Consider the following 16,961-nt stretch of genomic DNA (forward strand, 5'->3'; position numbering starts at 1 on the left):
ATGGCAAATTTATTTGATGAATTTCAATCAAACTTTTTTTCTCAGCTGCAGACAAGTAAAGTCAATGTGTTAAGCTATGAATTTGAACTCAGAAAGAGGAGTCTGACCTTGGCATGTACAGAGTTGCCTAGTATTTTCTTGTGTGTTGAACATTCTTGTTTTAAACGGGGTTTATTACCTGCTCCTGCACAACATACAGCCTAGCCTTTTCTATTATCTTTGCTCAGGAGGACTGGCCTGCAGTCCAAACCCTAATTCTACCCCAGAGCAGAGAGTTTTGCATATGTTTTTGTGCAGCACACCCCACTCAGTTAACAGTTGCAAGACTTTTCAGTTACTCAAAAGCACAACATAGTAAAAATACAGCAGTCCTGGCCTCATCCAGAGCTCCACTGTGCTTGACACTGTACAAACAGACAGGGAAAACTTGTAACCTAAGCACGTAGAGCAGAAACGTACCAAAAGGAACAAAGTTTGAAGTGTGCAATTACCCATAAGGAGGAAGAGAGAAATGAAGGTATTTAGCAGCCCTGCCAGCCAACCCAGTCTCCACCACCAGACCGCATTGCCTACCTAAAATCTCACACAGGAGATCCCCATTACTCACCTTCTGATGTCATAAGGCAACAAAATCATGAAACCAGACCACTCAAATCCCAACCCATCCTTCAAGGGGCTTAGTTTGTTACAAAATTGCTTCTAAGAGCTATCTGAGCATAGCTCTGCTATCTATGCAGCTCTGGCTAGGCCTAATAATGCATTGAGTTTCCCTAAGTACCCCGAATCATAAATAGTCCCATCCCAAGTAGCAAACTCCTCTTCTTCAATTTCACAAAGATAAAAAATATGCTGGAACAGAGCAGAGAATACTTTCATATCTGAAAAGTATTTTCTCCAAACAATGTTTTAAGACGATGAAATATCAAAATATTTATACCTAGTTCCCATTGTTGTCTATGTATGCATGTGTTTGGCTTCTTGGGTGCGCTGTAAAATAACTTATATTCTTTATTTCTTTGTGATTCCTTCTATAGGAGTTGTTCTCGTCTAAGCATCACAGCACTTTTATAACTAACCTAGTGAAGAAGTATACAAGGATACATCAGAGCTGTCCTCATCCTGACATCCAAATTGCATAAGGAGTCTAGTATGTGGAAACAGCTAATGATCCAATCAGCAAAAGAATATATTACAGATTGCAATTCTAATAGTTAACCTCTAGATGCAGCTCTATCATGTAATTATACAGTTGGAGAAGTTGAATATTTTTATATGATTGCTTTTTTTGTTACTGTACCCTCTTGCAACAATCGCTTTACCATTTAAATTCCTGGTGACTTTCAGCAGACAGAACTTTTAATGAATGTTACCCAACAGGGTGGTCTTCAATGAGAAAAGCAGGAATGTGGCAATGATTAAAAAAAAAAAAAAAAAAAAAAAGTAAGCTACAAATAGGTACAAAGGGACTGCAAGTCATGGGAACTCTTTGCATTCATTGTTAATGTGACTTTGGCAAGTTGTTTTCGTGTTTTTCATCAGCTAATGCAATCTGTATATGATATTGCCCCCCAGCAGGTTAGCAGACAAGGAAGCTGAAATGACAATAAACAATTAATTAACGTCCCCTTGCTAGGCCTTCCTTGAATGTATAGCTTCTGTATAATTTGAATTTTTACCCTTCAAGAGATGAAGCAAAAGTCTGCTTCCACTGCCAACAAAATCAGTATTAGGGAATAGCCAACACAGCATGGTTATACCTCTTTAGCTATATACTCACTTGTTTATGCCATGTTATGCACTGTACAGTCCCAAGAGCACTAAAAATAAATATAATCAGCTGTGAAACAAATAAAATGTCAGGAGCAAAACTGCAATTGCTGGTCCCAACATACATTACAAGTTGCATCTAATGGAAAGGACTGTCTGTCAGGGAGGCTTTGAAACACATTTTAAGCTTGGGGTTTCAAACATATCTCAAAAGAACTGTAAAATTAAGTGAGTTCTAGTTTCTACTTCTTGTGCCATCCTCCCATTCTCAGTGCTTGTTTTGGAGGGGCAGACAGCAGCAGCACCCAAAACAGTCTGGGAGCAGCACTCACACACCCCTTCTGCTATCCCATTGGGCTGCAGAGTAACCCCTGGTTTTGGTCTGTGCAGGTACCAGAGGTGCCTTATCACCCACACATCTTTGCTGGGCTCTGCTTTTTGAGATTTCCTTCTCAACAGCCCATCAAAACTTACTCAGTATAGCGGACAAGCAATAGATCATAACCATTCAAGTGGCTGGTCCCACGTCTATACAGAAATATCTGCCATTGCCCTTCTTGCTATTTATGAAATTGGGAGCCAAACACATACAAGAAAATAAAGTGCTGGAATTAATAGTGAATAGTTATTTAATAGTGAACTTTTGTCATCCACTTTCTAAACAGGCAGTGTTATTTCAAAGCAAAAAACAAAAACAAAACCAGAAACAAAGTAATTATCAAAATCACACTTATAGAATAACTTAAATAAACTTTTCTTTTTGAAGATGATATAAATACAAGATAAATAAAACATATTGTGTTATGCTGGACATTATCCATTAACAGTTCATATCTAAACAGGCAATGTTATTTCAAAGCAAAACAAAACAAAACAACAAAAAAAAATAAAATCGAGATCAAAACCATGCACTTAGAATAACTTAAATTGCCATCTTCCTTTTGAAGATAATTAAAGATAAATAAAACATTACATTGCATTATGCTGGACTTTCTCCATAAACAGTTCAAATCCAATAGTTTTTCCATTAAGTATTCAGATAATCAAAATATATCAGCTAAACTACTCTGGCACTGACTGGTTCTTTAGAGGAATAAGATGTCTGGCTGAAAAGTAAAGAGATTTTACTGAACCCATAGAAATTAAATTCATATCTTGATGCATACTTAATCCTCTGTTACTTAGGGAACGCTTTCTCTCCCTTGATCTCTCTTGGACATAACCTACGATAAATTGGTTTTACCTGAGCAGGGCTGGAAGCTACTGGTACCACTTCTTAGTTTAGTTAAGGGACTGAGCAGCTCTGGAAAACATTAGGGATCATCCACAGAGCCAACACCAGCCTGACCTAGACCACATTCCTGAGTAAACTGCCCAAAGAGTTTTTCTTTGCTCCTATAGAGGAACACACTTGCTCCATTCACCCCAGAGACATCCCACCATCAGCTTCCACAGGCTGAAAAGACTTCTTCCACATTAAGAGATTTCTGCTGTAGAGAAGAAATCCATCTAGGTGAACAACACAGAGGCTGTGCTGCCAGTCATATGCAGATGCTCACCAAATAGTTCTGCTTTAGGCTAGTGGTCACTATATCACTGATTGACATAGCACCCAGAGATCCCACTTCATAGCACTGCATGTACGAGAAAAGCAAAACGTACCTGTGACTTACAGAGCTCACAGACTAGGATAATGTAATAAATAGCAGTTTTTCTCTGCAACACAGTAAGACTCTATTAAGTGGAGCTGCTTCCTCTCTTCATGTCACATTGTAGCTTAACCTCAATGTCATAAAAGAACATAGCTGTAACTCATAATATTTAACATTGACTGGACAGGCAAAGAAAGCAAACTTTAGTTCACTGCATTAGCCATCAGTTTTTGTTTAAGGAACTCATATGGAAAATCACTTTCATTCTGGTCTTTCTCATTAATACCATTATTCTAAAAATTACTAGAAAACATTTCAATAATGTACACTCTAAAATAACTGAGCAACTTTGACTATCAGCCCCATCAAAACTTGAACATGAAGTCAGTCAACATGTGTATCTGTTTTTCTGAGAATTCTTTTTCAGAATTTCTTCTCACTAAAATACTGCCAACAGTAATTATGTCTTATCTTATTTAGTGTCTACCCTAAAAACCTAGGAACCTTGCTTAAGTTCCTGTAGGCAAGTAATTAAAACAAAATCTTAGTTTCCCTTTGCAGAGCTTCTAGGTCTTGTATTTGCAGCTAAAGGCCTGAAAACATGAATCGCATCAACTTAAAGAAGGCAAATAAAAAAACACTCAAAGGCACTTCTTAACAAAATTTTCAGGCTGTTATGACAAGTGTATAATCTGATGAGAAAAGGCAGGAATTTGACTCATGATTTCTAAATCCTTGGGGTTCACATGCAAGGATTTGTCTTCACCTTCCTTTTCCTCTCCTGCTTTTCTACTCTTGCACTTTGCATGAGGAACGAAGAGGTCCAAATTTCTGGTAGAAATCATCTTCAGCACGAATCAGGGCTTCCTCGTCTATGTAGACAGCTGGTCTCCGGGAAGCCAAGAAGTACTGCACCTTCCGTATGTTCCATCCCATCACGTACTTCAGCCAGCCACTGACAGCAGCCGTAGACCTGCCAACGCCAGCGTTGCAGTGAACATAGACAGTGTGTCCATTCTCCAGCAGCCCATGCAATAGGCAGACAGCTTGTGGCAACATCTGTATTCTTCCTAAGGATAAAAACAAGGCACAGTCACAAGTATTTGAGAAAGTTATGTTCATGGTTGAGATTTTATCAGTATAGCCTGATTCACTGTGAGTCACAAGGGCAAACCTGATGTATTTATTATTTTCTTTCAAATGACCTTCTATTTTAACCTTCATTTCTTCTTGCAATGTAGATTTGGATCACACAAAATCTGTAAAATGCCCCAAGTCTTCTCTAAATACACACCCTGATTAACGCTGGATGTGTGTGGCGTATTCATTTTCACAGGGACTGAGATAAGGCAGCAAATTACATCAAGCAGCACGTCTTATATATCATTAATGTTAGCAAGCCAAAAATAAAATATTTTTTACCACCAGTCTGTGTATCTACCTACATACTGCTGCTTTCCAAAACCTGGTAATGAAGACCATAATGCCAATAGTAAGGGAGGGAGGGAGGGAGAACAAAAGATAGTTTTCCTGTACTCCTTAACATTTTATGATATACTCGTGTACTAAGGATATGGTAAAAAAGTGAAAAACAGCCTTTCTGACTCCCAAGGGAGTCAGAATACTGTATTTCTTGATAATATCACATTTCCTTATACCTCTCCCTACTACTCTGCAAATTGAAGCTGAAAACATCAAAGTTTAACTTTTCCACATGGCACAGATGAGCACTGACATTAAGTCCTTTCAAATCCCTGTCTTAAGGTCTCCTGTCCTCTCTCTCCTGTCCTCCCTGATATCCTATTACAGATATGACAGCTCCCTATTTGTGGCAGTGATACTTCACTCTATTGGAAGCATTCTGTTCAGCTGGTAGACTACTCACTCAAAAACATGCACGCTTCCTAGACTACTGGCTAAAACCAAGATTTTGGACTAAGCATTCTAATGTAGAAATTAAAAAGATTATGTTATGACAGAATGCACCATGGGTGTCCTAAATAATGAATAATTAATAATTATACAAAACACATAATCATAGAATCATAGAATCATAGAATGTCCTGAGCTGGAAGGAACCCACAAGTATCATCGAGTCCAACTCCTGGCTCCACATAGGATCACACAAAAATAAGACCATGCATCTGAGAGCACTGTCTACACACTTCTTGAACTCGGTCTAGTAGGTTTGGTACTGTGACCACTTCCCTGAGGAGCCTGTTCCACTGCCTGACCACCCTCTCAGTGAAGAACTTTTTCCTGACACCCAATCTGAACCTCCCCTGTCACAGCTCCACGTCATTTCCTCGGTTCCTATCTCTGGTCACCACAGAAAATAGATCAGCATCTGCACCTTCACTCCCCTTGTGAGAAAGCTGTAGGCAGCCATCAGGCCTACCCTCAGCCTCCCCTTTCCTGGACTGTACAAACCAAGGGACCTCAGCCACTCCTTATACATCTCCTCTAGACCGTTTACTACCTTCATAGCCTTCCTTTGGACATGCTCTAATAGTTTCATGTTCTTCTTATGTTGTGGTGCCCAAAACTGCACACAGTGCTCGAGGTGAGACCACACCTGTGTAGTGGTCTGTGTAGTGTAGAGACCACACCTGTGGAAGTGGCTGGACAGTCACTTCCCTCAACCAGTTAGTAATGCCATGCTTGATGCATCCCAGGATATGGTTGGCCCTTTTGGCTGCCAGGGCACACTGTTGACTCATATACATTTTGCCATCAACCAGAAACCTCAGATTCCTTTCCACGGGGCTGCTCTCCAGCCTCTCAACCCCTAGGCAGTACGTAGAGCCAGTGCTGCCCCATCCCAGCTGCAGAATCCAGCATTTGTTCTTCTTAAACTTCATATGGTTGGTGATTGCCCAGCCCTCTAATTTGTTAAGATCTTTCTGCAAGGCCTCTCTACCTTCAACAGAGTCAACAGGTCCTCCCAGTTTAGTGTAATCTCTAAATTTATTATACCTTCAAGTCCTGCATCCAAGTCACTTATGAAAACTTTAATGAGAACCAGCCCAGTTCACATCTGGTAAGTCGAAGCCACCCATAAAGACAAGAGTGGATGATCTAGAGGTATCTCTTAGTTCCTTAAAGAACAATTTATTGGTGTCATCATACTGGCTGGGTGGCTGATAGTAGACTACCACAATGACATCCACATTATTTGCTTGTCTCTTAATCCTTACCCAGAGACATTCAACCCTGTCATTACCAGGTACCAGCTCCATACAGCCCAGCACCTCCATTACATGCAGCAGCACCCCCCTGCTTCGTGTGCCCTGCTTGCCCCTTCTGAAGAGCCTGTAATCATCCATCATAACAAACCAGACACAAGACTTTTCTTCCCATCATTATGCCAATGATGTCACAGAATCACATAATCATATAGGTTGGAAGAGACCTCCAAGATCACCGAGTCCAACCTCTGACCTAACACTAACAAATCCTCCACTAAACCATATCACTAAGCTCTACATCTAAACATCTTTTAAAGACCTCCAGGGAGGATGACTCAACCACTTCCCTGGGCAGCCTATTCCAATGCCTACCAACCCTCTGGGACTGAGCCAAGACTTCTAGCTTCTCATACTTGTTCCTCATGTTGTGTGTATTTGTGTAGAAATTTTTCAAATGTGCTTTCATTGTACCCAGCACCTCATGGAGCTCACCAAAGGATATCACTAGCATCCAATCCCTCAAATTTTGTCATGCTGTCCCTTAGCTTATCACTGGAAAGCATGGTTTTATCCCTCTACTCCTTTAAATCTAGTTTAAAGCTCTATCAATCAGCCCTAGCTCCTGTGCAAAAATCTTTCTCCCTTTCTCTGAGAAAGATGCAACACATCAGGCTCCAGCTGGCCTGATGTTGTGTAGAACATCCCACGATCAATAAATCCAAAATTCTGCTGATAACATTAGCCTCAGAGCCACATTTTGAACAGCTAGGTCTGCCTGTTCTTCTCAATATTGTTTCCTGCTACTGGAAAGATAGAATAACACGCTACCTGTGCCCCTAATCCTTTAACCAATTGCCCCAAGGTCCTGAAGTCTTTTTTGTTTGCCCTTGGATTTCTCTTTGCTATTTCATCACTGCCAACATGAAAAACAAATAATGGATAATAATTACAGGGCTGTACCAGGCTAGTGAGCTTTCTAGTAACAGCTTTTACTTGGTCCACAGGGAGGCAGCAGACTTCCCTATGGGTTGAGTGCAGTCAGCATATCAGGCCCCCCGTTCCCCTCAGAAGGGAGTCACAACCCTTCTTTTCTTCATGATGATGAAGGTGATTGCAATATAGGGGGTAGGCTGACTTGCTTAAGTGACCCCTCTAACCTGAACAGACCTTCGTCTGCATCATTTGCCTGCCCGTCAAATGCCAGAGCCTCACACCTGTTGTGTAAGGGCACCTAAGAAGGTGAGATAGGCAGGGAGGGGATTTGCCTGCTACCCCAAACAGAAACCTGCTTCAATTCCCTGCCATCCCTTAGGTCCCCTCCTACCTGGTGGAAAGATGGTATAGGATCCTTTGTTTCTTGCATTGGAGAGCACAATTTCACCAGTCAATCTCCCCTGACTCCCTGATGCTCCTCAGCATGCCCACCTCCTCCCAAACCTCTGTCACCAGCCTGAGCCATTCTTCTACATGGTGTACCTCCCACAGGTGTACTCATTGTTGCCATCAGACACTGTCAGAAAACTCGGGCACATTGTGCAGCCTGAGACCTGTGTAGCCACACGTTCCCTTGGGTGCTCTGTCTGGGTAGCTGTGTTGGTTCCTGTGGCTAGAGAGGCCATAAGGGACATGGAGGACACAACTTTCTGTTGGGTGGATGCCATGACTGGAGCTCCTCACAAGTGGGTTGCAGCTGTCATGGTGGCCGCCATTACTCTTGGCCCTCCGTGGTCTCTGTGCTCCCTTGGGGTTTTCCCAGCTCAGGAAACTTGCCTGTGCACTGTGACTCTCTGCTCCACTGCAGAACATGCCTGCACCAGAGCTGGTGGTCTCGGCAAGAAATGATTGTAAAGACTCATCAGACTGGGATATTATAGATAAAGAGAAATGATTTGCTAGGGGAAAGGAGCGGCTGAGCCAGACACGCAGCACTGCCTCACCGTTTTTAACCAGCAAGGATGGCAAGCTGTCCTGCTGTGCAAGCTTGCAGTCTTCCACCTACACAGCACATTTTCATTATACAGGCTGAATTCAAACTGAAAGCAACAACAGTCAAGCAGTTATCAATGTCGTCTGGATTTAAACTCAAATATACATATACTGCAGATACGAAGTATTTTAGATACCAGAATATACGAATAAAACTGAAAATGCACATTGGGCTCTAGCTATATTTTCACACGAAATTTACACAGAAAAAAAAAAAAAAAAAAAAAAAAAAAAAAAAAAGCAGTCATGAAAGCAACAGAAACAACATATTAGTAACTAACAGATTTTGTTACTATTAAGTTAGCTGCAAGATTGGTCTGAGCATTACCTTCAGTGCTCATATCTGGGGTTGGCATCCAGACATAGGCAAGACCTTCTTCTTTGTATAGTTTCATGAGTATTTCAGGGCTCATGGGTTCTGGGTAGCGGTTGCAGCCCCAGGAATTCTGAACAATGTCCCACTCAGTCTGGAAGTTCATCACAGCTGTAACACCCAGCTCGTGTTTTAGCTTGACAGTCACATGCTCCAGCTGCCGAGGGCAACTTCCCAGCCAGATGTTTGGCAGAATTCTAGCATGGAGAAGAGATTGAAGTAGGTTTGATTAAAATATCTAAATGCAGAAACTGCCAAATTAAGTGGTGTTCCAGCTCAAAACCTGCTTTGCACCATCACATGAATACTCTAAAGTACAACATTTCCATGTCATACAGTAAGCAATTTCCTAATTTATTACTGTTTATTTTGTAATGTTTGATGTTGGGGATCGAGCTCCTAACGTACCACAAAGAGCCAGAGAGTCTGAGAAAAAATCAGAGCATAATTAGTAGCACAGGTCTCCAAGGCATCAATCATTAAGCCTGCAGTGGATACTTACTAACATCACAGATTAGAATAAGAAAACTCTGAAGATTTGTGCAATTTACACAAAAGAAAAAGACAGAAGATTCACATGATCCAAATCTGAATTATGCTAGTAAAATGTCAAAAACATAGGACTCTCTTCCAGCTTTGTTGCTGCTGGTATGAGGACAGGAGACAGGGAGAAAAACACACACACACAAGAACAACTTTAACCACCCTTCCATGAGAAAATTAAAAAATGAATTAGTAATTTTCTTCTCATTTTCTTCTTCACTTGTGGAGTAGTAGAAATCAAATGCAGAATTACAGTACATGTCTAGCTTCCCTCAGGGTTTGAAGAACAAGAAATTTTGTCAAGAAAACTCAAGAGATATGTGTAGGGCATATAAACATCTGCTTTTTTGGTACTTCTCCAAATCAAACTTCAAGACTTCTATAGTTTCCCTGTTAATAATAATCATAAAATTATCCTATGTCCCAACAGATTTTTATATAAACTGAATATTAAGAGCTTTGTTGTCAATTGAGATATTTAATCTGCACATAGTTAAACTGATGTTATCTAAAATAGATTTGAATCTATTTTGAACATATAATCCATAAACTACACCAAATACACTCACAGTAGAGTATCCAATCTTGCAAACTTTATTAACTGCAAAAAAATGAATGCAAGCTACAACAAAAGCAAGATCCTCAAAAATAAAATATCTGCCATACATTTCTGATACTTTTTTTTTTTTCCCATTTTTAATTTCAGGAAAACTTATTCTTTCTGAGGAATAGTTACTCATATAAACAGACCTTAATCAGTTAGCTATTTCCATTTGATAGGACTATGACAGAAATAAGTACTAAGTAGCATTTAGCTAAGCTGTGCAATGGGTAATTATTAAATTCTGCAATGTTACTAAGACTGTGGAAGACTAAGACTCTAAGACTGTGAAAACCAGAAACTCACTCTATGAAACACTTTTTATTATTATTGTTTACTGTATTTCAGCTGCATCCACAATGAGCAGCATACCAACTACCCAAACACAGCCATTGGCCCCAACAGCCCCTACTCCAGTGAGAAAAAGAACTTGATATCAGGATAGAGTAACTGAGTACCAACTTTCTGGATCACAGACGATGAATGATAACCCGAGAATTTAGACAAATATAGAAAATAACCATTTCAACTGTGCTGCCTGAAAGAAAAAATGGCAATATCACTAATGCTTTGTGACAATATGAGGATAGTCTTTTAAGAACAAGAACATTAGTATCGTTCCATCAAAGGCTTTCCTAGAGACTCATACATATGTAATTCTCTTGATATTTTGGGAAACATCTAATACATCTTATAAGTTACCTTGACAGGAGACAAAAAGCATGTTTTCTAGCATTTGATTGAATTAGGAGTGACTAAAGCATTCTTGAGATAAATAAAATCCTGGGTAGTACTCTTGCTTACAGATAAAGCAATGCCTTACAATTTTCTCCCTAGTGATTACTGAATGGGAAAACATTACAGATGAACTATCTGCAAGACCACTGGGATATAGATCTTTTTTTTTTTTTTTTTTTTTTTTTTTTTTGTAGTGCAACAAGTCTGGTCCATGAGAAAAACTTTTTTTATTTAACAATAATAGTCACGTATTTACCGAGCATCTGATGGTTTATCAAGTTTTTATCACTGTTTTTCCCTTCAGTTAGCCAGATCAGTGGTAATATTCAGAAAATGACCACAACAACAATTGATATATCCCTCTATTTGGACAAACTCTTGTGTACTAGTCTTCTGATCACATCCTAGAGTTTGTCTTTTGAAAGGATAAAGATACAGCATTGATCTTGGTTTTCAAGCTCCTTACTTACTAATGACTCTAAAGACTTAGTCTTGCTGGATGTACCTTTACTGCTCTTTTTCTGGAAAACAGTTCCTGCAAAGAACAGGAGTGCACAGCTGTTCTATTGGCCGGTTTATATAAAAGTTCTGGGATAATCCCACTGTAGAGTACTTGTATTTCTATTTGGCTTCATCTGGTTCATACCTTGACTTTGTCTTACATGAGAAGGAAAGAAGGAAAAGGTCAGTGCAAATGCAAGCACAGCAACTGATAAAGAGTTTAGCAGCTATATTTCATATAAAGACTTTTGTTAGCCCTGCTGAGGGCTTGACTGTGCTAAGGACCAGCAAACACACCTATTAAAAACAAGAAAGTGCTAATTTCATTTTTTACATCTCTTACATGAGTAATAGGCTTTTAGTTTTCTTTTTCCAATATGGCCTTCCTTCTGTAAACTGCTTCTGTGCTTCAGTAGGTAACTAGATTTTAACAATGAGAGTACCCAGCATGGGAAAGAGACCTCTGTTATTTTATTCTTTTTCCTCTACTGTCATGTAATACTGCTTTGAGCTGCCTGGAAGCTTCTGCTTTCCAGCTCACATGTGATTGTTTTCCAGCAGTAGATTAAGTGAAACCTACATCAGTTAAAAAAAAAAAAATGTTTAGGGATTATGTCTGTTTGGTAAACCTATAATCTTTCTCTAATCTTTTCAGCCATTAACACTTTTTATATTCCCCAAATATCACAACAGTATCATGTTTTAACAAAATTTTACTTAGAATTCTGTTTTAATATTAAAATGACACTTTGTTATTGTATTGTTAACTCCTTATGTTACTAAGGATAGTATACCGTGCATGGTCTCAGAAGACACAGTAAATTCAGTCACAGTTTAGCAATGAAGAAATCCCCTAGAGCAACATCAAAAAATATTTGGCTAACTTGGGAGATTAAGACTTGCAGGTTTTCTAAAAACCCTTTCTTTAAAGCTGCTTTCTGTACAGTTGCTTTCAGCCTGCATTATGCCTCAGTTCCCAATAGGTAATGTGAACATGATATTTACCTACCTCAAGGGAACTTTGGGGGATTAAATGAACGAATGGATGTGATAAGTTTGAATTTGTAGTAAAAATGATTAAATGTTAGGCAGGTATCTGCTTGATTTACTTGACTTACAGATCCCAGACTGAAGGCTGACATGTTAAAAAAACTGCATTTTGACTTATAAACTGAAAAACCCAATAACAATTTATTATTACTAGGGAATAAATATGGAACACCCTGAAATCACTTGTATGGTTATTTTCCAGCTGTCATCACACTTAAATTATTTTTAATGATGCAGATATATATCACACTCGGCTGCTTCCCCCCAGGACCCTGCACAGCCTAGATTAAATTATAACTATTCACTATGAATGCATCTGGAACAAGAAATGCATTCCATTTAATCAATGCACATGCAAATAGTCTTCCCATCTGTAAGGAGAAAATGAGTCTGAGGCAATGGAAGATTAGCATTCTCATACTTTTATTTATAATGGAGCAGATCGTCATTTTCAGGCTAGAAGAAATGTTCCCAAAGAATGATGCACAGGACTTTTAATTCCTAGACCTCCATAGGCAGTACAATACCAACCCAACCACTGCAGTTGTAGGGGTCTGATTCAGAGCACAGGTGACCTGCCCTAGGGGAAGGCACGAAGTTGTTGCATCTGGCTGACAACTGCTCCTCCACCACACTGATGTTGACACTGCTTCTTAAGCAGCTCCTTATTTTTGTTGATCATGGTTTAAAGCAAATGGGCACCAATTTCAGTTTTCCTCAAAATGCTGAGCTGTAAACAGAGATGACTCAGGTACCGTTTCCAGATCTGTTCCATCATCAGTACACTAGGAGAATTCATCTTACAAACTCTCCTAAAATCAGTCAGCCCTTCTGGGGTGGCACAGCTCTTACATAAACCTAGGATTCAAGCCTTTGGGGAACACATTTCCTTAGAAGATCTATTGGGTACGATATTTCAGATGTCCATTTAGTTGCCAGACTTAATCAAGAAAGAGGACTTTGCCAAACCATAGGTATTCTTCACTGGTTATTGGCAACAGAGTGATCCATTAGCTATTCCATTTGTTTATATTGATAATATTTTTGATCAAGGTCCAGCATATTATTTTAAATGGAAAGTGATGGATTCATCCCTTAGCACCAAGTCAAGATGTAGCCCAGTGTTGAAATTTGCAATTCATTTAGTCGTCTGCACTGCACTGCAGTCTTCTCTTAGATCTTATTAAGAATCCAATGACAGCAGGATGTGTACTAATATATACATATAACAGGGTAGAGCAATTTAGCTGAAACAACAAGCAAAATACTGATTAAATTGGCTGTGCCCTCCCTTAAGGCTTTGATTTCCTAAAGGTGCAGCACACAACTACAGCTACATGTAACTTACAGCAAAACTTGCTTTGCATTCCCAGAAGATTGCTCCCAGCATTTTGTGGTGCTCGTATGCACATGGAGCGTTTTTGTACTGATGCAGTGCAACCAGCAGTGCAAACCCTGACACCAGTACAAGCAAGCAGCCCAAGGGGAATGTAGGCTTCAAGTGCTACTCTATTAGAGATGGATTTGCAGAATTGTAACTACTGAAGACTGCTTCAAATTACAATGCATTCCCATTTCCTCTCCTGATGACACTGGAAGAGAAACTGGTACATACTACTTTTTTGATAAGGTGGAACTTAATGGAAAATGTTGATCTGTCAAAACCAAAAGTTTGCAGTGAGACTTTATAGTTTTCAACCAAGTTTAAGCTAATTCAAAGATTAAATGCCTGATGAGAAATAAAGGAAGACCAAGGGATACAAGCAAAAAAAAGATCCTACCTTTCTCTCCCTCTCTCTCACTTGACAAAAAGGAGATTTGGGCATGTTAAAAATGAGAATATAGTAAATTTTACCAGCTGTAGATGAGATGCTCTTTCATCTTTCCTCTACTCTCTCTCTGCCTTGTGACAAGGCACATCATTTTAAAGAGTGATACCACTGGATTATGACAACCCACAACTATCCTCCTGTATGTGTTCCCCGTTTTGGCATTAGCATTTTTTTTAATGCCACATGCACTATATACTTAAATACATGCATGCCTTCGCTGAAGTACCAATTTAAACATCTCTCTTCTGGACCTTACTTGTTTTTTCCTTCTGATCTTGTATTGATGAAAGTAATAAGAGCACTTGCTAGAATTCGAATAAGGTTTGAATTCTTAATTCAAATTTAAGAACTTAATTCAAAATTCTTAATTCTTTATTAAATAAAGTCCTGAAATGCATTAACAAACAGAGAAACATTTTTAAATGACTAAATTCTGCTCTCCAATGGATAATCTGAACATTTTCAAATATTGCCTGAGATATAGAAAGCACACTGATGGTTATTCTTGCCTGCAGAAATAATTTCCTAATGTCTAATAAGACTAGTGCAGTCACAGGTCACAATGACTTCTTATTGCCTCAACAACAGACATGAAGAACAGGTTATTCCCTTCCACTCTTAAAAATGCTTTTACATATCCAAAAATTACTCGTACACACCCACACAGCTGTGGATTCTTTATACTAAAAATAAATAAATAATAAATTAAAAAAAAAATCAATCTTTCCTTCCTTGTCATACATTAAGAGCATTTGATGATTCTTGTTTGCTTTAGACTCTCCAGCTGGTGAACGTCTTTCCTAGGATGTTATGCCTAGTACTGGAAAGAGGTCCTACCTGTTCTGAGCAGAAGCAAAGATTAATTACTTCTTGTACCCCAAAGGCTATATCCCTATGTATAGTTCTCTGCTTGTCTTTTTATAGTATGACCCTGTTGGCCTACTTTCAACATGAAATTCTGGTTTCAAGTTAAGATCTCTCACAAGAAATTAGGCTACTCAATGACAGAGTGAAATCTGCCTGAAGCAGAATTATTTAAGATCTTATTAGTTACAACTGCCAGTGTTATCAAATAAAACTAAATGAATATGCAAGAAAGGAGCAGATGATATTCACAGTTGATGGATGCATCTCAGTAATATGTATTGGAATAAATAATCTCACACACATCACTGAGGTTTAAATTAACTATAATCAGTTCCAAGAGGAAAAAGTGTATACTTGCAGTTATGCTTGGTGTGTTGCTTTGTAGAGAGGTCAAAGCAGAAATATTAGCCTGTACAAAGAAGTGGACTGAAAGAAATACAAAATTTATAACAGCCTTCTCAAACCAATGATTTTGGTCTATGCACACAAACTTTGAACCTTTTATTAACTATTGCACTGTATCAAAAAAAGACATAGAAAAATTAAAACATTCAAACTAAAGGAGATGCCAATTATTACCTATGAAAATATTTCCATATGAGGACAGACTAAGAATGTAAAGTATTTAAGGGAGAATTAGATTAGTGCTTAAGGATAAATCACATGGAAGAAGCAAAGCAAGTGGCCCTATCTACATAAAAGAAATAAAGAATCTCAGAATCTCAGGTTCCATATAGCTTCACCTACAAAGCAACTGCTCAGAAATAAGTAAAATAGTGGGGTTTCTTTGACTGGTTGGTTGTTTTTTTGGGTTGGGTTGGTTTGGGTTGGGTTGGATTTGTTTTAGTTCTTGAATCTTCCTCCAAAATACTGTCAAGATAGGCAGATGAATCCCTGATTTGGTCTTTTACAATAATATTGGTTTCATTGAATTCTCTTTAAATAAAGGACAGAGAGAGATCCCTCACTAAAACGTATCCTTACTATTGCAATAATAATGTAGAACTGAGGAGTCATGACCCTGACAATTCATTGCACATGACATGTGGGTAAATGACCATGGTCTTAATACCTTCTCCTGCTGACTTACTGATAAAGTCTCCTTGCAGAAGACACTCCTGCTGACTTACTGATAAAGTCTCCTTGCAGAAGACAAGCTGACTGAGGCTTTGAGATGAGAGACTTGATTTAAGCAGGATTGAATGAACACAGTCTGATGCACTCCGTTGCCCAGCATGTGGACAAGCACTACTGGCCACAGTTGGAGAGCAAGGTTTGATGATAGTATGGGCTAACTCACAAAACACCAAGATCTAATAGCCAGGCTTAATAACATCATTCTCATCAATAAAGATGGATTAAAAGGCCATAATCATCGCAGAAGTCATCAGAGTAAAGCACCGATTAATGATAAAACTATATCCTGCTGAAAAGACACAGCTGCAAACCTTGTAATGACTACTTATAGGTAAAAATTATTTTTTGTTCAAAATAAATGACAAACATAGAAGGAGCATAAGTCATTGTTGATAAAATATTCTGCTTTACCACTGAAAGAGTGCAGTTTATTCTGAGGTTAAGAATTCTACCTCAGGGCCTTAAATGAGGAGAATTAAGCAGACTACAATGTAGTTCCTTTTTTTTTTTTTTTTTAATTATTATTATGATTTGGCATTGTGATGAAAAGTAATTATGCTCTAGCAAATTTTCTTCTTAGATGTAATTTGGACTACTTATCTAGCCTCTCACATGGGAGCAGACTTGGCAACTAAAAAGAAAAACCTGCTTTTATCACCTTAGAACAACACTTCGTCAGCTTAGCAATACGCAAAGTTTCTCAAGCCCTTGAATTCTGAGTGTTAT

At 38.8% G+C, this 16,961-nt stretch overlaps 1 protein-coding gene across 1 annotated transcript in view; it reads right to left on the bottom strand.

Annotated features, from left to right (window-relative positions):
• Window positions 1-2,296: 2,296 nt before the first annotated feature.
• Window positions 2,297-16,961, bottom strand: part of EPM2A (EPM2A glucan phosphatase, laforin) — a 44,158-nt gene continuing 29,493 nt past the window's right edge. The window contains exons 3-4 of the mRNA XM_082755768.1: window positions 8,922-9,163; window positions 2,297-4,489 (exon numbers count right to left, since the gene is read on the bottom strand). Of these exons, the coding sequence (XP_082611894.1) occupies window positions 4,209-4,489; window positions 8,922-9,163 (523 nt within the window). The 3' untranslated portion in view covers window positions 2,297-4,208. The remainder of the gene's footprint in view (window positions 4,490-8,921; window positions 9,164-16,961) is intronic.

Source organism: Aythya marila (genome assembly GCF_965140915.1).
Source record: "Aythya marila genome assembly, chromosome: 3".
In the NCBI taxonomy this organism is placed as follows: domain Eukaryota; kingdom Metazoa; phylum Chordata; class Aves; order Anseriformes; family Anatidae; genus Aythya; species Aythya marila.